The 27,790-nt window shown below is 39.3% G+C and overlaps 1 protein-coding gene across 1 annotated transcript; it reads left to right on the top strand.

Moving 5' to 3' along the window:
• Positions 1 to 27,415, top strand: LOC139133680 (ankyrin repeat domain-containing protein 29-like). The gene is made up of 10 exons (XM_070700433.1): positions 1 to 224; positions 346 to 456; positions 15,874 to 15,972; positions 20,467 to 20,565; positions 20,751 to 20,849; positions 21,588 to 21,686; positions 22,380 to 22,478; positions 23,099 to 23,194; positions 23,339 to 23,437; positions 24,647 to 27,415. Exons 1-10 carry the CDS (start codon positions 213 to 215, stop codon positions 24,755 to 24,757), a joined length of 924 nt encoding a protein of 307 aa, XP_070556534.1. The 5' UTR covers positions 1 to 212; the 3' UTR covers positions 24,758 to 27,415.
• Positions 27,416 to 27,790: the final 375 nt, after the last annotated feature.

The raw sequence follows: 27,790 nt of genomic DNA, 5'->3' as shown, positions 1-27,790 counted from the left end.
GTTAATATCGTCTGTTCGACACAGGAGTCGACAATACGATACAACACCGAGATACAGCCGACACTGCCGTGTACACTATCTCTTCGTCTTTAGAGAACATTGGTCTTTTATTGTAAGTTGCCGCGGCTAAAAACACTTATTGTATATCCGCGTTGACGCGATTGTACGAGGAAGGCCCGCAAGCTGACTGTTTGTAGCTGGAATGACACACGATGTCTGCTAAGGTAATAATCATCGAACATCTCTGCGGCTTTGTAAAACATGGCTTCCGCTTTGATATTTTGTGCCGATCGGTAGTTTTATCCCCCCACGTTCATTCCGTCCTTTTGTCAAATGTAATTGCAGAAGGAGACTCCGTCGGACCAGCAGTTACACTTAGCAGCTTTGCAGGGAAATTTGGAACAGCTGAAGAGGGTCATCGATGGCGGACGAGTGCATGTTGACTGTAAAGATAAGGTTTGTATACGCGCAAGCACACACCTTAGTATGGGGCTACACTCTTGTACAGCTACTGCTCAAATGACGGATGCATCCAGCATCATATTGCTCGACTTAATGTTCTAAACACGTGTAATATGACAGACCAAATAATGCAAATTTACCAACAGTTGATGATTTCGTCGCGTCACATAGTGTTGGGGCCGCAGACAAACTGAAACATGGTCGATATTTTCGCTCTTAAATTTTGCATAAGAGTATTGACCCGGACCTCAGTTCAGACGAGAAAATTTATGCCCAAATTCTGACCGTTACCAGAATAAGCGGCTCACGGTGAACGCCGTGTAGAGGTCACCGCTGCTGACCTTAAAACTGGTTCCATGAGCAACAAAATACCGAACATATTTTGTTCTCGGAGAAGGCAGTTCTGTTTTCAATTTGCCTAATCAAGTCCAAATAAGCTTATGCCAACAACCTACAAAAATCGCCTCCCACACTTGTAAATTTAATGTTCAGAATAAAACGCAGAATATGCCTGGCTACTGTTACAACATTACCTAACGTCAGTATTCAAGTGGCTCTTGAAATGATAAATATTGATTTTCAGTAGACGCTCTAAGTCTTGCATTATTTATTGGAAATAATTGAAAAGGGGCTGCGCTATATTTCTGGCGATGAATAGCTTTGTTAGACCGAGACAATAGCATTGTAATTTCTAATCTGATAAACCCCTTCGAAGCCCCACTTCACGCTGCAGAAGGTATTTTGTAATTGAGTAACATGCTGTCATACCCATTATGCAATAGTTTCGACCTTGCTGTGGACTCTGATACAGGGAAATAACGGACGAGTTTATGAATCGTGGGTGAAATTCAGAACAAATAATGCTTACAATTTTATGCACAATTACATTAACCGTCTATGGAAACCATTCACGCTATTAATCATTTTAGGTCAGTTTTCCAATAATAGTGGCGCGACCTGAATTGCATAATTATCTATCTATTCCATTTTGAATTTGTGCCAACACTTCCTCTCGATAAGGAAGCTAAAAAACCACAATTATTTAATCCAAAAGGTATATTTTCTACAAAACCACGTTATGTGCCTTGATATCAACAGAAGTTTGTTGCACGTCAACCCCCATAGCCAACCGTCCTATCCCTCAATACAAAGGTTAGTTTGTGCTGCACACAGTGAACTGTAATTAGGTATTTGGAAATGATTTTCGACTGAACCGGCAAACTAACTACAGCCAGGCGGAAAGGGACGCGGGAAAGGGGTTAACTACTAACACCGTAGGGTATCACTTAAATTGACATTCGTGACCCTCTTTAATCAGAACCAGTTTGTCACCATAATAAATTGTATGGCGCCGTTAGCTTGTCAATCTTTGTTATGCAAATTTAAAGTCCAATCGAGAGAATAAACATTTTCGTTACCGTTCATAAAACAATGAATGTTAGAAGTGTTTGCACTCGTGTTCAATGTCATTATCAAACACTTGAAAGTAGAGTGATTTTAATTTCCATATTTTGAAAATAATTGACATTCTGGGAAAAAAAACGAGGATTCGAGCAATTTATTATTTATAATTTGTTAAATTATTAATGAAATTAATATATTTTCTCGCATTTTACCGCTCCATCGATAAGAATAGGTCTCTGGATTAAAATTGACGTCATATAAATATATCAAAGCATGGTCCGTGATCAAACCTTATAATTCTATATTTTCAGTGTACACATAGATTAAACTTCCAATTGACATTTTCGCAATTAAAGCGTCAGTTTACCTAGCAATCGATAAGTCTCTGAAATAATGACGTCATAAGGCATATCAAAACTAACAATTTTATCCTTTACGTACACATAGATTGACCTAATTTGTTTCTGTAATTTTTTTCATTTTATACATTCTGACGACAAGACTGATTGAAATAAAACTTGCTAGTTTTCTGGTGCAGAACAAGGCCAACCTTTATTTTGAAAGGCCCTTCTTTGAAGTGCATGCTGTCTTTGATCGGTCACGGTCAGATTGTATTTACACTGCAGCTAAATCGCTGGTACAGCCGTTATTTCTGTGGTATAATTTACCGCTGTCCCCCGTTTACAGGGTTATAGTAATGACACCAAGTATGGCTGGTCTGATGCCAGTCCTCATTACACCTATTCCTAGATCTGATCAAAAATGGAGATTGGAATTCAACACCGTGGCTGCTGAACTCAGCTGGCGAGTAGTCCTTGTCTGGCAAGTTGAACATCCTCCCTTGTGCAGCACAAAACAGCTCAAAGCTCAACTGAATATTCTGCCATTCGAAACCATTTTAAATATTGGTCATCCCATAAGAAACATCATATGCCTAATGCGATCGTTGATCTGACACCTCAAGGCAGGGTTTCAGTAATAAGCGGGTTTGCCGGAAATTTAATCCGTCGACGGGCATTTCAAAATGACATCCCTGTAATACAGTCAGCAGTTTTCTGTTTGAGAAACCAGGGCTCTTTACTTATAAATGCGCTGCAAAATGTATTAAGTTAGGGGTTGTCGAGATTTCACTGGCGGGTTTCTATTGTGCAGAGAAGTTTATTACTCGTGAAACGATACGTGAAACTTCAACATTGCACACCCTGCGCTAGCTGCGGGGAGACGCCGCTGGTTTATACTGCGCCATAAATCTAAATGCAAGACACCTATCTCGGACATTTCAACGAAAGTTTATTCCAGTATGCATTGTGTGCAACAGGTGTACTCGGAGAAAGAATTTCTCTCGAGTTTGAAATCATCGATCGGCTCGTTAAGTTGGCTGATAATCTTTTGACCCGGCGAGTAATTAATGATATCATCATGATTTCAATTACTGGCTAAGTGATATTATATGAGACAGGCAGACTCTCTATATATGTTTATTTTACATTTCTGTGGAATTTCTGAGTGTCAGCCCACAGTACATACAGAAGGTCATTGTAAAACCCAACGCCCTGGTATCAAAACCTTGAAATTCCAACAACAATGACCTACAAGAATGTTTCAATTAAAATCACAAATTGTTGTGCTGATTCTGTCTCCTTTTGTTGATTGAGCAGTGTGACTGGAGTATAATTGCAATCGTCCTCGCATGACCCCGCTAATGGTGTCCTTGTTGGGTTATTTCTGTCCAACATTTTCAAAAGGTTACCCACCCTCTCTCGATCACCACCGCCCGCTTGGTCAACGGTGTTGCCAGGCATTCAGGAATAGGGGATAGTCAGTTTGAAATTACACATCGCCCACAGTAATCTAACCCTCGCACTCTAGCTCTCGGAAGGTGACATATGTGGTCGTAAGTGTAATATAGATCCCAGATATTAAAGCTGCTGCGAGACCTTGTTACGTCTAGGTGTGCATATGTACCATTGAAACGCTCATGTGTAAACAGTACTCGTATGTAGCCAGGGTTCTCACAGACATAAAACAATCATTCTTGGTTTTCCAGTTGAATAACAGCAAGACTTGACAAACACGTGTTTTAACTCGCAGGGAACCTCTAAATGACCTCGCTTATATTGCGCATGTCAAATTAGGTGACCTTCAGATGAAACATGGAGGTAGGCTCCATGGATGAAATGAATAAGTCCAGTGTGCGCCGACTTGTTTTTAGGGGGGTGATGATTCTGCGTCCTCGGTAGCCCTTTAGAGCCAGATTGGAACTTTTTGAACAGTGAAAAGCATCATCATTTAGACGCGTCCATACATCTTAATATTTGCGATGGTAACCTTTATTCACAGACAAGGACTCCGAGCAATATAGAGACAGTCAAGGTTCTGAATCAGATGCTGACTTCCGGTAGGATACCTGACTGCTCATCTCTCACGGAATGTTGAATTAGCATAATCTGTCAAAAGTCAAAATCGCGAAAGTAGTAATCACCGTTTCACCATTGTTGCTTACAATCTACCGTTCCCTCCAAATAGCTATTATTTTTGACATTGTCGAACGATGACGTCATCTGAACAAATGCTTTCCCTTAACCTAGAAGGAAGCACACCTTTTACCCAATTTCACACTTACATTGACAAATCGGCCATAAACCTTGGGCGTTTCCTCCAGCTTAGGATGCCATCGTCCTGATGGAATAGTGGTCAGAGCCTTGCACCTGCCAAGACTCTACGCACAAACCCACGCGATAATTTGTACTGTGTGTCATTTTTTCCAACAATAACAGACTGACGTTCGCGTCTCGCTAAACACTGAGCTGAAAACCCCCAAAAAAACTGAAAACGTAAAAGTCCGCTTGATCCTCGCAAACATTCCACTACAATGGTAATCCATGAATTCTTTGCTGTGCCCAGTAAACTGCCATTCCTTCAGCGACCTTTTTCGGAATCTGATCAATGTGCAAAACAAAGCAAAGCAATCTAGCATAAACAACTTTGAAATTGGGAATCGGAGATGCGGATTAATCGTCATTTCCTATAGGATGAATTTTCTTTCCAAGTCCTCGCAAGAAAGTCAGATCTGTGTTTCGCTTCTAATTACTTCACGGAAAGAAATGCCATAATTTACTACACTTAGTGCGTGAAGTTGTTTACAAAAGGTTACGGCAAGTCTGATTTGGAAAGGAATCCAAAAATTGATTTGGCATGTGTATGGTGTACGTCTCTGTGATGGAATTTAAAGGACGTGGTTGTCGCAAATTTATACCACTTTACGACATTAGCCAACGATTTACGGTTTAAGCGTCGACCACACTACCTTCAAGTATCGGTCTCACGCAAAGGTATATATTAATTATTGATGGTGGCCAACCAAGTCCAAAAGCTCGGTGGCCACTGCATGCCAGCATAAGCAGTGCATATTGAAAAGTTGGCATGGTTCAAAATTCTATAGATTAGCTTACCAGTCCATATGTTTTACGTCTTTGGGTTGTCGAACTTCGGCAATACCCATTGTCAATTACCCATTGCATGCATGGTCAGACACCATCCATACACAATTTATGGCACAGTGGACAGCTTTGTGCTTTGTGAGTTGCTGCAATTTTTCTAGAAGCGAATGAAAGCAGGTCATTCACCAGCAATGCTACAATCTGAATCAGTTGGCCCAAAACAGACGATTCCATGTACATATTTCAGTTTATATATTTACACGTTTATTTTTAAATACCGGTAAGTGTTAAAGAACGAAAACGCGAAAGCCACACGACTGTTCGCCAAACGTCTCTATGCAAGGTGAACTTAAAGATATTATTGCGATGGCATCGTAAAAAAACGATACAGCATTGGGCATGTTTTGTTTCGTCATCTTTACCTTTACACGGGTAACCGCATTCTTTGAACCGGACTTTTTGGTTTCCAGGGTTGAAAAGATAAAAATAAGCCCACCATTAATTGCAGATAGTGTAGTGTTGTACGATCAATGAACCAGTATTTCTTTTTCCTTTACCAGGGTTGAAAATAAGGCTGTAAATATATGCTTCTGGTTCATGACCTCAAAGGGTATAAGAATCAGCTTGTGTTGTGAGCTTCAAACTCCTATTGGCCGTTTTCAGTGTTACGATTTATGAGTGGTGTGAAATATGTTCGGTTAGGTGTTAAAACATTTACTAAAATTTATTTTCCAGTGTGTAACAGCATATGTCCATGTACTATGATGTAATTTCGCGACAGCAATAAGTCGGTGGTAATGTCGTTACGTTCATATATTAACATAGCCGGCATTCCGACGCCAAAAAGGGACATGCTTCTTTCCCGTGAATCACAAACCGATGTCCTTTCCTGTAAATGCAAACCCGTCAGAGATCTCTTCTTCAAAACATTGATTTCCCGTACACGTCGAAGGCTGAAATTTGTACAGTGGTTGCTATAAAATATGGTTTTTCAAAGAAGGGTGATTTTTAAATTACCCTGACTTGCGATTCCTATTCATGCCATTATTCCTGTTTTCAATAAAGTAAGCTTGGCACCACATTTAACCTTGACTATCAACCAAACATTATGTTCGGTATGAATGCTGTCTCGTTTATAAAGGAAAAGAATCTCACAAAGGTCAATAGAAAGAAATTAATTATTTGTAATATTTGTAATTTATAATTTCGTTGTGTATTTAAATTTATATGTATTGTCTTCGGATGTCTTAACAAGCCTCTTTATGACGACTACTGACTGCGTTGACTAAAGGTTGATTTTTGCACAGCGCAGTGAAACAAATCTTGACATACACGGCACAATAGCTGATAAATAAAGTGTGAATGTTGTTGATAGAAAAGGAGGTCGACCATCATATGTCACATCAACGGATTAACATCATCCGACAGCCGCCCACGGCATCGGAAGAGACCGGTGCATATCAACTGATTGGTCGATACATCGATCAAACGATGGGAGAATTTAAATGAGAAACCGATGGACTGAATGGGACACTGTTGACTTGGTAAATGCCGTCGATTCTGAAGAAATCAAATTCAGGTCCTAAAATATCACCGGCGCCCCTGTAATTATCGATCCGGCTATTAACCTTTCAGAAAATAAACCTGAATCTGATACGGCGAACCTTTGCTATGGATAGGGAGCGACTGTGGCCTAGCAAAACACCCTAGCGCATTGGGCTTGTGGTTTGCCATAGACTATTTTCTGTTATGAAAGCCTCGCTGTGAAGTTCACTGAGCGAAATGAGATCTTTGCTGAGTTGCTCATAAACATATTTCACGTGTCTGTTTTATTCAAACACGGGGACCCCGGTAATCTGCCATAAATAAATGAGAACGTAGAGTCGCGACAGCACGTGTACGATGATCGATCAGAAGTGAGCTATAGCTACATTGTAGCAAGCTCAGCAACTTGTCCACCCTGTATAGCCTTCATCCAGACCAAACTACTAATTAATTGGATATTTTAATTGGATAATTTCTTGTAGTAATTATCTTTAAGCCATTATTGTAAATTATTACCGCGATTATATTTGAACAAAAACACCACCGTCCGTCTAGATTGCCAATCAGGTCCAAACGACAGACATGCGAATCGATGTGTTCCCAAGTCGCCGACGGGACAGACACATCGTCACGTCAGCTTTGCGTATCGGGGATGAGGTCAGCTTTGCTCAACGAAATTGATAAAAGAGATAAGGTATCAGTTTTCAGATTGCCTGGTTTCAACGAGCCATTGGAATCAGTCCATTTGTCAATTTAATGGTACTGCAAGAGATTCTAATCATCCAACCGATAAACTGAAATCTTGAAAATGAGAGCAGAGCCCAGTAATATTCAAGACGAGTTAGAGTAAATAATAGAGCGTAGATATCATTTCCCAGACAGTCACGTAAATATATTTTTTTCTGTTACAGGATGGCTTAAATTACATCAGTATTAACGTATTGTTGCGTAACTCTATGCCTTCCTAAGCTCAAAGACATTTCTGTATGTTATTTTGGATATACTTTTACAGGCAAATTTAAAATCGCGAAATATTTTCCCAGACCTCTGATCGCCTGTTAAGTATCAGAATATCTCGCGTGATATCGAGCTATCATGTCATGATGCAGCGTGTTAACACAGTGAATAGAATTGACTGGTTATGGTAATTTGATATTCTTCATAGATCTGATGACAACTTTCAATGGTTCAGATTTTTCGAGGGAGGAGAGGCATATCTATTTCATATTTGTATTGACATGAAATAGATTTCAGCTGAACAAACGTTCGGTGGAAAGTTTCAACGCTGTGTGTCGAGGAAAAGTATTCATTAACGGAGAAAACATCTTAGGCAATTTACAAAAATAATAAACATAGAATGTCCTTGGAGACAGACATTCGAGCTCTCAAATTTTCACAATTATTTTCTTATCTACCAGTTTTGGAATAAATTTTAAAGCTCTTGCATTAAGAAAAATTTTTACCGTCTTAGTTTAACATCCTTATGTTAGAGTTAACATAAGGATGGCGGCCATATTGAATTTGAAATATCGGTAAATGTCAGGTAATATGTTTCACTGGTACCAAACTTTGCATTGTGACCTGTGACTTTAGTCTTGATTCCGTAAGAGAATGGTTAAAAGTTTCATTGAGAAAAGTTTAAGCAAAAGTTTAATTCTTTCACTATTGAGGCGCATACTACCCTAAAGCATAGCCCCTTCTCGAGGGTTTATGCTTAAAGAAACGACCGTACACATCAAACCATATCTTCTCGTTATTCAACAACTTTGTGTCTTTCTAATACCTTACTTATTAATCGTTACCGAAAGTTTCTTTTGAATAAACCTGACGGAAGTACAGGCATTCATGTAACCTATTAAGTCTATAGTCAGAGATGGAGGAAGATAAGCGGCGTACTAGTGAGAGTCCCAAAGAGTAAAAAATCACACTCGAGATGTTGTGGACGGGCCTGAGTCGTGTTGAGTGTGATGTTTTAAAAATAGAAACTCCGCCAGGTGCAAATTTTAGCGCTATCACAAATTCTGGACACGGATTTTCCAATCACGGATCTGTTCGCCTACGCGTACGGTCCTTAGCAACAAGTCGACAATTATTGGGCAGATGTGGAGTGTCTCGGAAGCCTTATGCCAATTGGTTAGCTAAAACTCATTTTATTGGATTATTTCCTAACAGCCAGCTAGGTAAAGATTGACCATTTTTCAGGCTGCTGTAAGTAATGTAGTGGTAATTGATTATTATTGTGACTTGCAACTCTATGCGGTGCCCAGCCCAGTGGGCTTATAAGTCACTTTTATACAGTACAAAGTGATGATAATCTACCATTCAATTTTCCCTGTACGTTGCCATCAATTATTTTTCAGCATGCTTTGGAGTTTGGGAGTGTCACGTATCAAGGCAGTTTTTGAGAGGACAGTGACATCATATAATGAGAAAACATTTTCTTTCGATCATTACTTACGTTGGCCGTTATGGTATGTTGCCAATTTGTCGTTCACCTTTACCACTGACAGGGGCATCACACTATATAGCTGATTTCGATAAAGGCAGTACTGCTCTTATTTACATATGCTTCTATATCGTATTTTTAAGTAAAAAAAAATTGAGTTGAAAATATCAGCTTTTCCTACTGAACTGCCCTACTGATAAGATTGAAAATATTCCCCTCCCCGCCCGCTAGTTCCCCCACCTTTATTCTTCCTTCCCCTATTCCCACTACAAATATCACCACTAATATTCCTTTGCCGAAATCTCTGTCCCCTCCTCCGGCCCAATTTGCAAATTTCTGGGGGGAAAAGCGGATCAAACTGGCACTCCTTGCCCGCCTCTTCAAACTTCCCGCCTTGCAAGAGAATGGAATTACATCGTCTGCTTACAGGAAAAAAGTGCGCACCGACCCGAAGAAATTGCTCACACACAGTTATTCTGAGCAACATCGTTGGCTGCCCCCTTACACAGGCCATTCCAGCAGCATTTCGATAGCTCTAGGCGGGTCCTAAAAACACTGCGCACGCTGAGCAAAGTCCATAACTAGCTTGAAGGAGGTTAAAGTCGCCGTTTTATGGTATTACTTTTATGCTAAGAGAAAAGGAAAGACTTCAGAATGTAAACATGTTGCGAATATTTAACCAAGTTTGATATACGTGAAACATAAAATTATAATAATATGTCCGCAGTTTGTTTGATCAGCTTCTACTGCCATTAGCATATTTTCTGGTACATACCAGAAATAGTGTCCTATTTCTTTTGCTGTATAGCAGCTATGCTGGAATGTAGGCATTTCTATCGACCACGCTTTCGTCGTATTTTTGTGTAGTTCTGTCTCTTTCTTGTTATGATGTTGTGTTTGGCAGGATATAATGCAAACTTCGTGAACGTCATGAACAGGGACCCCCCACTCGTGTGATTAACAAGAGGAAGTCACAGTACAAATATTTTTGTAATTTAAAACTCTTCTTGATAGGGTTTGTTTGTCGTCGTTGTTGAATAATAGATTGTCCAAAGGGGAATGCAGAATCAATTACCACAGCTACGCGCAAACAAAGTTGTCTGTATACGTTTGACTTGCTCCTTGTCAAAGGTCAAGTCCACTGCACATATGATACGGTAATTAAAAATGGATAGTGTAAACTCCATTCTTATTTCTTGGTATAGTTTTTGCGATGTAACTCTGCCACCACTACATGTAAGATATCATTTGGTATAGTAAATAAACAAGTGGTCGACTTTTCTTCCATTTTATAATATATTCCCAATAAATGAGTTCTTTCTCTCTCTGCGCATTTTTCGCAATTTCGTTTTTGAGGCCCAACTTTTATCGTCCCTAGGCATTTCAATATCCATACTTTATCACTTGCACACGTGACCTATTTGCCAACTGTCATTGTTTTTTTTCTTTCTGTGATGTTTGATTATTTAGGTAAATGACCTAGAACTCTATTAACAGCGCTGCCGGCTGTCTCCGCGTATCATTGCTTTTAGTACACAACGAGGGGGAGTAGAGTTGAAATGGATAGACAAACCTCAGCATCATTTCCCAGCTTACCAACATTAACATATTTTCGCAGTTTTTAACTGTTGAAAGGTGATTCAGGTCGTAGCCGTTGTAGTACAGTATAGTGAAGGATGGTATAATATGTCCCATAAAAAAGAAGAAAAACTCTGTGATAACATGATATGTTGAGATATGGGTAAAGACTATAATCCAGATGGACTATTTCAATGTTAGGCCAAAAAAGAGGCGGTTTTCTTTTCTTTTTTCTTTTTTTATTCCTGACAATGCTGGTTTGGCACTATTGATGCAAAATACTTCTCTTTTTTTTAGCATTTTTGGACATGCATCATAACAATTTCGAATTGAAGCCGGCCACAACACGAAATTCTGACTCATCCGGAAATTTTACCTGAAAAAAGACATGGCGCACAGGTTCTGAAATGATGCGAGCGCTGACCAGAAACAAATCTAGTTTTTCTGTTTTTGCCTTCGCAGTAAAATATACTTCATCGCTATTGTATCGGATTTCATTGAGCTATATATCGTACCGAGTTACGTTTTGACTTTTTAAACATCTACCGTATTATCAGTAATTGTAAATTTTTCGCAGAATGACATCCGGCGAAATAAATATTTGCCATGTATTATGCATTCTGCATTATGATGGCAGCTTTTCTCTACATGAGGGTTGTATCACTGGCCAACTTTTTCAAACAGCTGAGCAGTGTGCAGTTGGCATCATTACAGCTCGTCTGATATACGTGGATATTTTTTTTGTATTTCTGTGTCGGTTTGTGCCGCCCAGACATTGTAAACTGTAAGTGGATATGTTTGGTTTCCAAACACACAAGGGATGTCGCCGTTTATGTGTCACAAATACATGTAAACTGTACTTTTAGCCTGATCATCACGATTCTGTTTCATTTAAATGCACGTTTAGTACCAGTATAAATACCAATGATAAATCGAGAATACCCAACAGGGCCTTCCCTAGGATGACATTGAAGAGACATATTGGCAAACGTGTAGAATGATGGAAATCACAGTGGGCGGCAGAGACCAGTCTCACGGTGTGACTTAACGCTTTCACCCCCAGTTCCCTGTATACAGGTCCAACTTTACCGTAGAACTCGATGGATTTGGGACAAACCATGGTGGTGAAAGGGTTGAAGGCGGCGGATTCTTTATCAGCTTTATCTCTGAGCACATTGACTAACTAATATGCATAGCTTTCAAAGAAGAACAAAGAACTAAAATCACACAAACAGTCAATGTAAACGTTACAACCACTAATTCTAGAACCAGGGATTGAAAACTGCCCCTTTAAATGAACATCGCCTAAGGCTACATTGCATTTTGGCCTTTCCTATCAACTTGACTCTCGACGATGAGGTGGGAAAATGCGCTGGCTAATATACCGTCGTTGACAAGGAGCGTCCCTGCAAGGTACCTTGAAGTGGCTCAAATTAATGATTTGTGAGAATCAGAGCGTCTGCAGTTTAACTGAGGCCACAATATCTCCGTTTAAATCACCGCTTGATATCTGATACTTAGCGTGTTTCCCCCAAATTCTAAATGACAGACTATTGTGCTATTTATGCTAAATTCTATGCTGTCAGTAATACCGTAAAAATACATCATATCTGTGATCATTTTCTTGCACAACGCAGGAGACTTAGACATAGAACACTATAATTCCACAACGATGGCCCAGTATACATGCACTGCGAAACTTAACTCTGTATTAGGCCTCATAGAAAAATTTAACAAATGCAGACTTCACTACAATTGTTCCTTTCTGACAATACAAATGAAATGTTTTGTGAATATACGTAAAATATAGTGGTATATTCAACCGTCGGTTCTTTCAAAGGGCGATATTTTTGACGTTTGTCGTATATCACTTTTACTCTAGTACACTCTACGGCCTTTGAGATTAATGTTGTACATGCATCGCTAAACATCCGTCAGTGCGGACGAAATTGAATTTCCGCAGATTGCATGACAAAATTTTAATTAACTTATGTATTCAATTGAATATCACAGAACGGTAGAGATAAGAACGCTGATAACAAAGATGAAAAATTATATCAAAATTTATGCTAATCATATATCCATGTAGTCCGTCCCTGAATGAATTTCTAGCAACTCACTGCTGTTAGGATTTTATTACTGTTTGGTTACAGAAGTTGCATCGTAATAACCCTTTCAGGCCTGACTTTCTGATAACTTACCAGAGCTACCCCTGTATATAGGGGTCTTTGCCTGAAAGGGTTAAAGCCCTAAAAACAAAGTTGAGCTAAACTGCTGTTCCGCTGTTCGAGGTGTTCACTATCATCATCATGATGATATTTAAGATGGACATAGTGGACAATTTGGACGTTACTTTAAGGGAGGTGGTCGTCGGAACTGCGCATATGCGAATTTCTTGTTTACTATGTATTTCTTGTACTATATATACATGCACCATGTCGACACAGCTGCAATATAAAGATTTACGATGTAGATTATGACAAACATGTTTTAACTTTCATCAATCGCCAACGTAACTTGGAGACAGTTTTCATATCGGTCGTAGGGGCCCCTAGCGACCCGTTGAGCGCAGTTCCGACGATTGCATCCCTTTAAAGAATGTCTATGAATTGGTAAGAGTATTGTCTTCATCTTTGTTACTTCAGAAAAAGTTGTCATTTGCTGTAAATAGGCGTATCTCACCTTGGCTTTGAATGTAACACAACGTTTGAATTACACTATTTTGATCTAGCCCGGAAATGACGTCCGACAGTCATCGACGAATTTGATCGCCGTGCACGCGACCAGGCTTTCTAATGTTGACGTTGTCATATATCACTGCGGGGAGTTGCATAGGAATAATGACAAACAAAAATGAAAGTAATGTCTAAATCTAAATATTACGATGCGAAAACACGTACAGTAGTCAATTTTTAAGTATAGCCTGCCAATTCATGATGTGACGATATCAAATCTCTAAGACAAGACGCTTCCGGAACGATAATCAGATACCGGTCAGGTGACCATCATCATCCGAATCGCACTGGTCGATATCTCCACCTGCGGGAGGTTCTGAATAAACAGACGTTGATTTGCAAAGCTGTAAGATGACTCATTCAATCAGCAGCTAAGGTGAGGGGAATGGAAGAACCAATCAGAGCGATCACCCAAACCAACTCGTACGTATATCCCGGGGGGGGGGGGTTGCATATATTCACACATTGTAAAGAATTCGAAGGCCTGTTGAGAATCCCTGTCACCGGAGCTCGTTAACCTCTGAACTCATTAGTGTAACGCCGTTGATAGCAGTGTGTGATCGATTAAATACTTTAAACTCTAGGCCTAATCGAACAGCCTTTTGAACCTGAAATGAAATTAGAGTTGTGGCCAGGAGATGGCAGATATACAATTTAAGGACTGAGGATAATCAATTTGTACAGTATCATCACTGCTCACCAAGTAATGATGTCGTTTTGAGTACGGCGATTCTACATTAACCTTTTCCCAGTCTTTGCTTAACGTGAGAACATTCCTCGTGAATGACTTCAGTTCTTTTCTGCTTTAGTATGACCAGCACGTTGTGTATTTGCAAATTGAATGGTAATTTTAGTGTTCGCCCCTATTCTGCGACCTTTTGCACCGATGAGAGTCGTCCCTAACAACGTTGCCATTCATGCTACTAATCACTCTCTGCCGCCGTAAGATACGTGATCGGAATGCGACGTGCCGCATCGCGGCATGCGTCACCCTTTTACGACAAGGATGTCGATCTGACACACCTGAGTAAATGGGCCCTACCTTATCACCAACATGGAAACCAATGGATACGTGAATTTGTCTGTGTGTCGACAGAAATCGCACACGCAAGAGTTAAGTGACGGAAGACAATCTGTCCAACAAACAATGCTATGTTGGCAAAATTGTATGATATTATAAATTCATAATTGTAGTTTGACAAATAATTCTGCGAGAAAATCGAAAGCACAGCTTAAGAAGTTATAATTTCCGTCTCCATATAGCCTAGACTCATGTCAGTGTACGCCAGCCCTATGTGTTGAGTGATGGACGATCGGACTGTATTTGTAAATGGTTGTATTTATTACGATGTGATATATCGAAGCAGGACTTAAAATTAAAATTAGAAGATTCATGAAATTCGATAATCTTCAAGTCGGCAACAGTTATTTATTTCCCTTATGTAATGCGATTGACTCATCAAACGTTCGAGTGTTAGCCTCCCAACATTTCATACATGAACGTTGCGTGTTCCCTAGGTAAAACATGGGATTGAAAACGTGAAATAAATGACCTGCAACTTTGCCTGTATAATGATGGAGAGAGTAACACATTAAGCTGATGATTAATTATTTTGGATACAAACATAAAAGAAACGACAGGAAGAGCTGTATATCAGGATTTGAAGGGATTAGATGATATACTGGCAGTCAGCAGTGTTTTCTTTTGGTTGTGCGATAGCGTAATTGTGCAGTTGGAGCCACGGTGTGTCCTTCAGACTTGAAAAATTACCCTTTGCGCAACAACACTGCGCACTGCAATTCAACCATGAACGCATGTTGCTCGTACAGAATTGCCTTTGTTTTTAGGGATATTTATACGGAAAATCATGAAGGTGTTGTGAGCATTGACGTAGAGTTTGACTGCGTGCAAGGACATCCTTTAGTTCTGGTGAAGTTTATTTCATCAAAAGCACGACTCGAGTGAAAGTCTTTCATTGTTGCGACACAGTGTGACAGAAGAACTTAATCTGTACTAGGTTTGATAGGGTTGACATCTATGATAGTCACGTGTTGGTCACGATGAAATACGACATTGTGATCACTGCCCATTTTCATTGCTTTAGACCCCCCAAAAAATCCAAACCTACACTGTTTCTAATGAACGACGAGTAAATTTCCTTCTCCGTAGACGTGCAGATTAATGTATGTATTGGTTTTGAAGTAGTTTGATAAAGATCATTTTTGAAACAAATCTCATAAAATGCATAACTTTCTCTTGCAGGAAGGAACCACACCCCTGATACTTGCCGCCGCCAACAATCATCTTTCATGCGTCAAAGAACTGCTTGATCAGGGTGCCGACCCCAACGCCAGGCGACAGGTTAGTTTCCGTCCTAGATTTCTGAGATAAAATCTCTCATCCTTGAGTCAATTAATCTTCCATCCGATCCATGCTTTCTATCTGTTCTATAGCCCGACATTGTAACCCTAGCCTTTAAGCAAAGTCTGTCTTTCCAGCTAAAATGGCAAGATTTCCATCTGTTATTGTTCTCGCTTGTGTTAAAGACTTCTAGAAGTGATCTGCGCTGCACAAACGGAAAACAATCCCTATGAAACGTAAGGTTATATTAAACAAGGCAAATCTATCTTTAGCTTAAATTTCACTTTGTTCTCAGTAGGTGGGCCTCCAACGAAACTCTATTTACATTTCGGCTTACAAGCTTCGAGAAGAGTATTTCTAGCATCAAGCTAGGGTATCAGCATTATACAGCACTTTATTGTAAATCAACGCGTTTTGGGGCAATTTACAGTAAAGCTCCTTATGTGCCCATTTATGTTCATACTTTTTCAATTATTTGTACTTTACAATCAACAAAAGATTTTTCGAATTAAATTTTTCAATTTCCATTGGGTAAAAAAAGGACGAGCTATTATATATTATATGTCTACCTTTATACGTCCGTCTACATGCTATTCTTTCAACGTGTTACCGGCATTGTTTCCATACAGGAATCTAGTGTAACGTGTGTCAACCGCCATTATGTTTGTTTCAGTTTATCCATCATGAAAGTTACAGCGGACGGATTCTGTCCGTAACTCACGAGCGCGCGTACACACAGAGAAAACCCACACAAATAGGGGTCGAACTGGCTCATGCTATTGGACAAGCTTTGCTTCGAACGCCAATTTGTAGTTTGCTCAAATACCTTTGATATGTAGATTTGGAATTATCATGAATTTCGAAATTTAGATCAATTTATATCAATTTATTTAGGTCAGTTGACCGAATATGTAAGAAAATACAAAGTGTATTATATCCATGACGTGAAAATGCATGATAGGGGTCCCAATTTAGCAGATTTCAGACAAAATGCTGGTCGTCGTGCTGAGAGCGACTATTTTTACCAGTGTCATTATAGATCAGCAAGGCTGGAAATTATTTTATCGGCGTTCACGCCCTCTCTCTCTCTCTCTCTCCCTCTCTCTCTCTCTCTCTCTCTCTCTCTCTCTCTCTCTCTCTCTCTCTCTCTCTCTCTCTCTCTCTCTCTCTCTCATATTTTATGTTTTGCCATATTTGCTGGTATAATTTCAAAATTTGTAGTTGAACTTTGCGGCTGATTCCAATGAAAGGCAGAGCGGCTTCATTCACACACAAGGTTTAGATAGCTAAGGGACTAGACACAAATTACAGGGGGGGTGGGCCGGTGTTTTTGGGGGTGGGTCGCCATTTTTCGCGCAAGCATTTTGAAGGGTCATAAAATTTGTGCAAGCCTATGGGGGAGGGTCACCTTTTTCATGCATCAAAGCTGAAATTGCATGTGCACGTTATGGAATACTGAAAAAAGAAAAAATACCTCCTGGCACTTTCATTTTCTGCCATTACCATTTTTGGCGCGCCCTTCGGGCGCAAATTTCAGGTATAATAAACAATGTATTGATGATCCAAGCAGCCACATTGATTTAAGTTCTTATGATTTCTACTTATTCAACACTATTGTGCATAACTGTCCCCTATAATAACTCTTTCAATAACAATTTGGGAGATTACTTGTTTGACATCATTCTCCCATTGACAATACATTGGTATAGGTCGGTGTCAAACGTTCATGTCGCTGTATGTACATTTTTTAATTTTTTGAGGACATTGACAGAATACAAACTGTTCAGAATAGTGCATAGTGTCATCAATAACAACTGGAAGCTTCAGGTCGAACAACTTTTGAATAACAATTTAGGATCAGATAACCTATGAGTTATTTGTAGTTTCCTCATAGCCTACAATGTATAGTGAATCAACATTTTGGTGAAATTCCAAAATCAAATTTCTTGCACAACCATTGACTTGAAACCACTCTAGTCTAATCATGAATATAATACTAATAATTAGGTGTACATTAATGCACAGGTTTACCAAGTTTTGTATTGGAAAAAAAATTATTCATAGTTTCATCATAGACTGCCATGTATAGTGAATGGACATTTCAGTGAAATTCCAAAATCAAATTTCTTGCACACCCATTGACTTGAAACTACTCTAGTCTAATCATGAACATTAATACCAATAATCAAGTGTACATAAATGCACAGATTATCCTATTTTTTTATTGGAAAAAAATTATTCATAGTTTCATCATAGACTGCCATGTATAGTGAATCGACATTTAAGTGATATGCCAAAATCAAATTTCTTGCACAACCATTGACTTGAAACCACTCTAGTCTATCATGAACATTAGTACCAATAATTCAGTGTACATAAATGCACAGATTTACCTATTTTTGTATTGGAAAAAAATTATTCATAGGGTTTCACCATAGACTGCCATGTATAGTGAATCAACATTTCGGTGAAATTCCAAAATCAAATTTCTTACACACACATGGACTTGTAACCACTCTAGTCTAATCAAGAACATCAATATCAATAATCAAGCATACATAAATACACAGATTTGCCAAGTTTTGTATTAAAAAAATTATTCATAGTTTCTTCATAGACTACAATGTATAATGGATCCACATTTCATGCGAAATTCCAAAAACAAAGTTATTGTACACAGATGCACGTGTTACCACCCTCTTCTAATCAAGGACAATTATGTCAATTATTCAGGGTCATATATACACAAATAGTGCATATTTTTTAATTCTGAAATTTTTTTTTACAGTTTTGTCACAGACTCCCATGTATAGTGGATCAACATTTTATGCGAAATTCCAAAAACAAAGTTATTGTACACAGATGCACATTTTACCACCCTCTTCTAATCAAGCACAATTATGTCAATTATTGAGGTCCATATATGCACAAATAGTGCAAATTTTTATTCTGAAAATTTTTTGACAGTTTTGTCATAGACTCCCATGTATAGTTTGTCATAGACTCCCATGTATAGTGGATCAACATTTTGACAGAAATTCCAAAATCAAATATCTTGTTCACATGTGCACTTGTAAACAACCCATGCTAATCAAGTATATCTATATCAGTTATTAAACATCTGTATATGAACAGATATAGCTAGTTTTATACTGGAAAATACACGTTCGTAGTTTTCTTATAGTCGACTACATGTATAGTGAATCAACATTATAGATAAAATCTAAAAATTACATTTTTTGTACAGGCATGCACTTTTTACCTGCCACTTCAAGCAAAGTACATTTACATGAATTATCACACGCATATGATTTGATATTTCTTGGACAACGCGTTATATCGGCCACATTTTCCTTCCTTTCGGGAGGGCGACTTAAAAAGTACAGCAAGTCAGAAGGGGGTCTTTAGCACATTGCGGGTTTTTTGGGGGGTATTGAGTAACAGGGGAGGGTCACTTATTTTCATGCACGGATAAGGGGGAGGGTCACTAATTTTGTGCATGAACTTTTGAAGGGTCACTTTTTTACGCAGCGGTTTTTCGAAAAACACCGGCCCACCCCCCCCCTGTAATTTATGTCCAGTCCCTAAAAGCACCCGCAGCTGTCCTTTGCCCTCGTCAATAGCAAATTGTTTTCTTACCGTGATTGCCCAAAGCACTCGAAATTCAAGTGCTTACAGCAGAAGCGTTTTCCCGTACACAGTGATTGGGACGCCGATCGAATTTCATGTACCTAATCCCACGCCCATTATATCGTTTACTTGAAGCTGCCATGTGCAGCTCTGTAAATCTTTTCACTCCTACTTGAAACGGCCGATATACTTGAACGAGAACGACACACTCCAGACAAGATAGCAACGTTTGTTTACTTTATCTAAACGAGGCATGTCACCACATTAAGTGACGAGCTACTATCAAGGGTACATAGATCTCTCTGAGATAAGCTGGTGTGTGGTAACATTTGGTTTCACTCAAGCATGAAGAGAGGGGTTAATATCATGCATGGCAGATGCGTATAAACGGGCATGTACGTAGCGTTGTTCATGGATGCCACCATGCCACACCGCCTTGCACTCAAATACGAGGAAATACATTCATTCATACATGATATATACATTATCTTGATTGCATTCATACTTTGATAGATCAATACAAGTATATATACGTATGCTTACGTACGTTCACGCTGTGTGCACACTACATACATACATACATACATACATACATACATACATACATACATACATACATACATACTTACATACACACAGATCTGCTGATCGACAGACCAAATGAAAGAGACAATGACAGACACGGACATAGACATCGGTAAAAATAGGTAAAACATACTTCCAGGCAGTTTTCAGAGTTTGAAAGTACTCTTGCTACAAAACACAAATGTGGCCTACAATATCTTTCATTTTTGTTAGAAGTTCGACCCAAAGGAGACAATTTAAAATAATTCTCATTCTTTGTAAATTTATGTTTAAATGCAGACGGGAACGTGTGCATTGTTTTTTGCCGCCCAAGGTGGATTCCTGGAAATAGTGCAAGAACTTATCAGCAGAGAGGCAACTGTTGATCTTCCAAGTAATGTAAGTATGCCAGTTTAACATGGACTTTGGAAAATTGGAACAGTATACCATATGTTGACAATAGTTATCATTAAATTCCATTCATCATAATTTTACATATAGCTTTGTATGTTCCTGTAATATATGAAACGAAGTGATTAAGTACAAGATAATTTTCAGCTGGTTAATAAGTTTTGTCATTTCAGGATGGTGGGACACCGCTTTTTGTTGCTTGCCAGTGTAGTCATCTTGATGTCGTCGACGAATTGGTTTCAAGGGGAGCGGATGTCCATATAGAAATGAACGTAGGTGGCGTGCTCAGAGGTTGCTTGAAATTTAACTTTGAGTTTTAGAGCGATGTTTTAACTTCGGACTTTGCCGCCGTTTATCATACTGCTCAATGTGTGATAATGTTCTCGTAGTACATGTCCTGAGCGTAGACCCAGTCGTCTCATTGAAGGTCATAAGCTAAACATTTTAGTGACCTACAAAATCTAAGGATCTGGTCGTGGGATGTCTGAACCCGCTTATCTCTTCCATTGTAGAGCCCCTCCCCCTCCCCCAACTTCTGCATAGACTGACATGTCTACACACAATGGATGAATGGATAACGACAAGATTGCTTCATACACTAGCGTTCAGATTGGTGTATGTATGTCATCAACGCTGCTGATGTTTAACAGTTGTTCCCAATGTTAAATAAACAAATGATGTAAAAAGGCATTCACGAAATGACGTGCCCTAAATTGGCAAACTCCGGTTTTCGTTGCCCTCTTCAGAATTGCTTCAATTCCTTTGTAAGTTCATGACCTAATTCTGGCTACGCTCCACTACCGCCATGCCAGAGCAGACATGACATTTATTAAACTGGTGCGTGCTTGATGTCGATAAAATGCATAGGTGATAAAATGGAAATATTCCATTATGCTATGAAAATAGATCGGAGAAAACTAAGTTGGTAAATATTTTGACTCTCTCTCTCTCTCTCTCTCTCTCTCTCTCTCTCTCTCTGAAACTTTGACGTATCTATTTCTTACACACAGGATGGAGCGTCTCCTTTATTTATTGCAGCACAGAACGGCCACGTAAGGATGTTGAAATATCTGTTATCAAAAGGTGCAAAGGTCAATCAAAGGCGAAAGGTCAGTTTACCCCAGTCTCCTCGTTACTATTTAAAATTTACTTTATTTACTGCCTGCTTCAGTCGAGTCTTTTCGTTTACCACAACTGAATATAGGTCAGCTGAGGTCAAACTGCCTGTTTATTCATAATTTGAATACGCTGCAGTTGCCGTGGCTTTCTCGATTGGTCAGAAAATATGTCGCTGCTTACACACTGACAGTCGTGATCATAAGTTTTGCCATGTCACCAAGATATTTATTTTCAGCGCTGTTAGCCCACTGTTGCTGGTTTCGTGTCCATCGTACTGCTAGTGATAAAATTAATTAAGAACGATATTGCCACAACCACGCATCAATTCTACGAATATTCTCCTACGATAACCGTGACACTATTTAAACCACACAGTTTGTTTTATATCGCTGCGTCATTATCATGCGTCAGCAGGGTGTGAGTTTTCCCCATCCCGTAAGCTAAATTCGACTACATCGGTCACTCCATAAGCTGCTGAAACATGTGTAAAGCGAATTCACATGCCGTGAAAATGTTATTCATCTATTGCTCTTATTTAATGAAGTTTGGAAACAGAACTGCAAATAGTAAAATTACTTGAGCACAATCTCACTTCAAGTAAGATTGCGTTAGGTTAAGAAGTGGCCAGTTTAGTACCTCTATTTACAAACGAATACATTGATGATGGTTCTGTTTTTGCTCAGGACAAGGCGAGCCCATTGTGGATAGCTTCACAGATGGGTCATATACCTATCGTACAAGCCCTTCTAGAAGCTGGCGCTGAGGTCGACGCATCGAGAGAGGTGAGATGTTTAACATTTACAGACGTAAGGAAATGCCGTGCGCATTTACTTGTAAAAGGCTCCAGAAAATTGAAAAATCACAAAGCTGGCGTCAAGCACTATGCTTTCTCTCTCCATATCTCGTTGATGTTAACAGTGTGACTTCAGAGCAAAATACTACACAAGCACATTCTGCACCTTGTCTTACACATACAGAAAAGCAACATCGAAGTTTTTTCAAAACTGCTGTACCCGTCGTGTCAGATTGCTCAAGGTTCCTTATTTATTTATTTGAATCATTCGCACTCGCCAAGATTGACCGACGCTGTCTGCTCGGTTACCATCCACTCTCGCTAATTGTAGTGTTGCTGTTACCATGGCATCGCCAATCATGCCTGCTATGCGTCATACAATCACACAAGTACAAACATGGTGGAGATCGAATGCACATTGTTGTTGTTTTAAGAAGTCGTTAGGTTCTCCAAGACACAAACATAATCACTGAATGCCATCTGGTTTCTGTTTTAAGCATTAGGAACTCATTATTCGAAGAATCCGCACATTAACATAAAAAACAGGTCCCACGGTCCAATAATGAACTCAGGAAATTTCAATCTCTATTTTTTATGTCGTCATTACAGGATGGCGCGACGCCACTTTTCAAGGCGGCACACAAGGGTCATCTGGACGTGGTGAACGAATTGCTGAAGCATGGTGCATCAGTCAGCGTCTTGGAAGTGAGTAACTGGCAAATGAATAGTCGCATTGTTTTCTCCAGTCAAACAAACCTTGAAACTAAGAAGTCGCTTTTCAGGCGAACCTTTCAAGTATGGAGAGTGCTATATGAATGATAACATTGTATTTCCATTGTCTTTTGGTAGAATGGGGAGAGTGCCTTGCACGCGGCTGCCTTATTTGGTCATGGTAATGTTGTGAGGGCATTAATTGCTGCCGGTGTTAGTCCTGCCCTGAAGAACAAGGTGAGCAGACAGTGAATTCAGTCAAAAAGCTGTATGAGGCTATTTACGCCACTTTTACTCATGACGACATGTCCATCCTATCAACAGTCAAATAAAAAATAAGAAGATGGAAAGGCATGTTAAAGAAGCCTGTAAAATTAATTATTTTTGAACGTGATATCAGTTCAAGGCTATCAAAGATAGCTGTATGCATATCTGACCAGGGACGACTGAGCATGCCTATGCATGTACTCGGCACAGTCTGATATTCATACCAAAACGTAATCTGTTGCTGTTAGAATGGCGACTTACAGTATTTGACCTAGAATGCTACGCGATGATTATACATACACCCTTCGCCAAGATCATCAATAGCTTGATATCAAGCCCATGGCCAAACGGTAGGGTACAAAACTACCATGATCATCGTTTTGAGTATGTAGGGCGCTGTCACCCCAGCCTGTATTCCGGTGATAAATTCAGCTTGTGAGTAGTAGGAATGCAGAGCGCCCTCTACAGGATAATGGCTAATTCGGAATTATAATAACTCAATATTCCCCGTGAAGGAGATTCGCTGATCGTATTATTTACCGAACCAGACATTTTTTTTAAAAATGTTAAACCTAACTATGTCAATAACTACGTGCGCTCGTTTACTAGATATAGTCCTACCGATCTGCACTCTATGTTATTACAAGTGTATTTCAGAAAAACAAAATGTGACATGTCTCATTTATTAGAAACATATTTCTGTATGTCTCCACACCACAATCGATGTCTCTCGTCGCGCCTCTCGTCGCGCGATATAACTTGAGTCAGGTTCAGTGGCGGCTATGTATTTTGAATCGAACTTTCACGTCAAAATATTAAATCTGTGACATTAACCCGTATTGTCACATTTGAAATTGTAATGTTGTCAAAGCGCTAGCTTGGACTTTACTACAACCTGTCGTATGGTACGCAATTTTGCCCTCTCTTACCGTCAACAATAGTAAGAAATGTCTATAATCTTTTCCACAAAGCGAACGAGTGCCATTGATGAAGTGGGTATAGAGAACGCCATGAGACTGGCGGTCAACCAATGAGTAGTTTAAACTCGACTAAAATGAAGACACCTGCATGAAAACAGTGAATCTAAGTCACCGACGGGAATTTGCAATAGAATGAAGCATTGACTGCACAACACAAAGTGAATCGTGTTTGAAAAATCTATTTTTCTGACCTTTTCAGGAGGGTGCCACTGCAGCCGAGCTCGCGAAAGATGCTGGGTACGACCTAATCGCCGACTTCCTCAACAAAGCAAGGTCAACGCAAACAGGGTCGATCCAGACGACAGTTTAGTGTCGTCTGCTCCCGAAGAGCGAGCTCCGTCGACTTACATCGTAATGACACGTCCGAAAAAGGATATCGTCTGAGATCTAAAACCCTGGTCGTCTGTTTAAGTCCGGCCCAGTCGGCCGAGAAAACAGCTGGACTGATTTCCAGATTTTCTGCCTTATAGATTAGTACACCAACACACGAAGGCTACTCCTGTATCAGCAGGAATTAAATGTCGAGCGTATTTTTTTCAGTAAGAAAGAGTTTTTATGGAAGTAGGCTGAACCAAACATCAGGGTACAGTGTATTTGTCATAGACAAATCTATCCAAGCACCATAAATGTAGCCGCAGTTCTTGTATTCCTGACCAGTAAACTAAGTCGCAAAGTTAAAATATCTTACTGCTAAAATCCATACAATATTACACACTGTTTGGCTGACACGGACTCATTTGTTTGTCATTTGCATATGTAATAGTGCGTAGATTGCACAGCAAGCTCTTCTTCAAATTATTGTGTCAGTGATTTTTGATCAGTGATTGTATGCGAGTGAGAAGTGAATCCGCTGACACGCAAGTAGTACGTGGCTATACATATTTTGCCTCGCAGTCTTCCTCTCCGATTCGATTACGGTTTTCTCGGCGACACTGAAAGTATTGAGATGTTTATTTTAGACCAGTATTCAAACTGAATTGAGCTTTTACGTAGAAATACTTCGAGAGTACAAGGATACACGTCATCAATCAAAGTAGCCTTCATTGATATGACAAATTAGTCGAACTGTAAACGTCCTCAGATAGAACTTTGGCCATTTATTCCTGAAATGTAATTGTTTAAAGGGGGAATATGACATATTTATTATAAAACTACAAAGTTGTTCGTTTTTTTTCGCAATACAAATTTCAAAACCTGAAGAGTATAGTAATAGGTGTAAGTTGTAAAAGCAAAGGCAATATTTTACTTTGTCGAATGGTTGTAGTTACCTGCATGTGAGAAAGCATTGACTTCACTGAAATTTTAATTTAATAATACATGTCCTTACTGCCAAATGACGAAAACTATTTGCATTAGCCTTTATATACAATAACGATAAAGCTTTTCTACACAAAGTTATGCATGAAATGCCTTTACAGCGGTTGTAACATTTAACCTTGCAAGTTTTTTTTAGTTTACCGAATTCGAATTAGGCCTTCTTGGTAGAGGAGATCTGTGCTCTAGATTTTAAGATATTTAAGAAATTTTGGTCTCCGAACTTCGAATGACTGAAAAAGCAAGTGCCACACAACCTAGAATTAAAGTGTGACACGTCAACTTTCACCAGCATTTTTGACTGATAACTTTTCACCTGAAGATTTGATATAGTGATCAAGGAAATGTGAACTTCTTGATGGCTAACTTGCTATAGGGTTACCTTTGTAATTCCATCTGCCTCGATCTATGGGTTCACTGATATTTATTTTCATCGAAACAAAAATTTACAAAGGAATTAGCTGGTTGAGTTGCCGAGTGATTCAACGTAGGTAACTAATTGCGCTCGGCAAGTTACTCTGCCACTTTTTCTTTTGAACTGACCATTCTTTTAATTACTGTCGTACTGTCGGTTTTCTAAACTTCTACTTAATGATAAAGTGGTATGTGTTTGAAGAGTCAAGCCTGTAACTTGTGAGTGTATCGATCACGCCTGGGAAATATTCTGAAATCAAGCTGATCTCACATCGGCGAAGAAGTGTGCATGTGACTACCATGTCACATGCATGTGACTACATGTCACATGCACGTGACTACCATGTCACATGCACGTGACTACCATGTCACATGCACGTGACTACCATGTCACATGCATACTGATCGATTGATCATTTGACGCTTATTTACCGAGCCACTTGTAGGGTAAAACACTCAACCACATGCCTTGACTGGTAGGGGAACAGCCTTTTTAAAATAGCATGTGAGGGTAAGAAAATGGCTCTATTTTAGTGTAATTTACTGTCGGAGAATCTCATTTTCACATTACAGTCTTGGCCCTTTTGATGTGATACCGTATAGTGTTTGATCATTATCACTCTTTATGTCCAAGCCAATTACTTGCTGTCAGTATAGATCATATTTTGTAGTTCTCAACCGTTTTCATCATGTCAATGAGCGGTCATTTGGGCTTGATGCAGGTGCACGTAAAGTGTTATATCGATCGAAAAGATCACTATAACTTTGATATTTTGGTGTTCCAGTTATTCACCACATCCGGCAAGATGTTCAGCACTAATTTTTAATCCCTGTGTGTTTTGTTTGCAATTTGTTCGCACAATGTAACAAACAAATCAATCTAACTTAAATTTAGTTCAAACTGTTTGTCGACCAGAAGTCAAAGGGAAACCTGGCCTCCCACAAACCCATATAAAAACGGGCCTTTTTACCAAATATGATCCAAAACATTACTGAGTTACTATCAATAATTCTCATCTATTCACAAGTACATAACTATTCCTTGTAAATCTGCCCATCGTCATCTGTATAAAGCATACTTGCATCGAGCCACAAATCATCCATTGCCTCTAGGTGGCGCTATCTAGTGGTGCTCGTTCCTTAACACCTTGTCCCAAGCTCGTATTGTACCGAATCTTCTAGAACATTTGCTTTAATTTAAGCGAAAATATTATGTGCAATAAACGTTTATTTCAACATACGTCGTCATCGATCTGTGTCGGTACATGTGTTTCCCTGTTGCAAGTTGTCTGCTACTGCAGAGTCTACTATTATTTTGAAAACATACTCTCTCTCTCTCTCTCTCTCTCTCTCTCTCTCTCTCTCTCTCTCTCTCTCTCAACCTCTCAACCTCAACCTCTCAACCTCAATCGACAATTAACCATTCTAGGTCTTGTGATGTTGTTGCTAAAATTACTTCATATATTTCTGAATGTACATTTATTTGCACGAGAAAATTACATTATTCAAATCTCGAGATTGCGTGCTTGCACCAAGAAAGTTACAACCAACTCAAATCACATCTGATCTATTTATAATAGCTCAAAGCGATGTGCCATCTTTGGCACCATAGGGC

This window comes from Ptychodera flava, chromosome 5, assembly GCF_041260155.1.
Source record: "Ptychodera flava strain L36383 chromosome 5, AS_Pfla_20210202, whole genome shotgun sequence".
NCBI classification, from domain to species: Eukaryota; Metazoa; Hemichordata; class Enteropneusta; family Ptychoderidae; genus Ptychodera; species Ptychodera flava.
The sequence above is the reverse complement of the archived record's forward strand: the minus strand, read 5'-3'. Positions and strand labels throughout refer to the sequence as shown.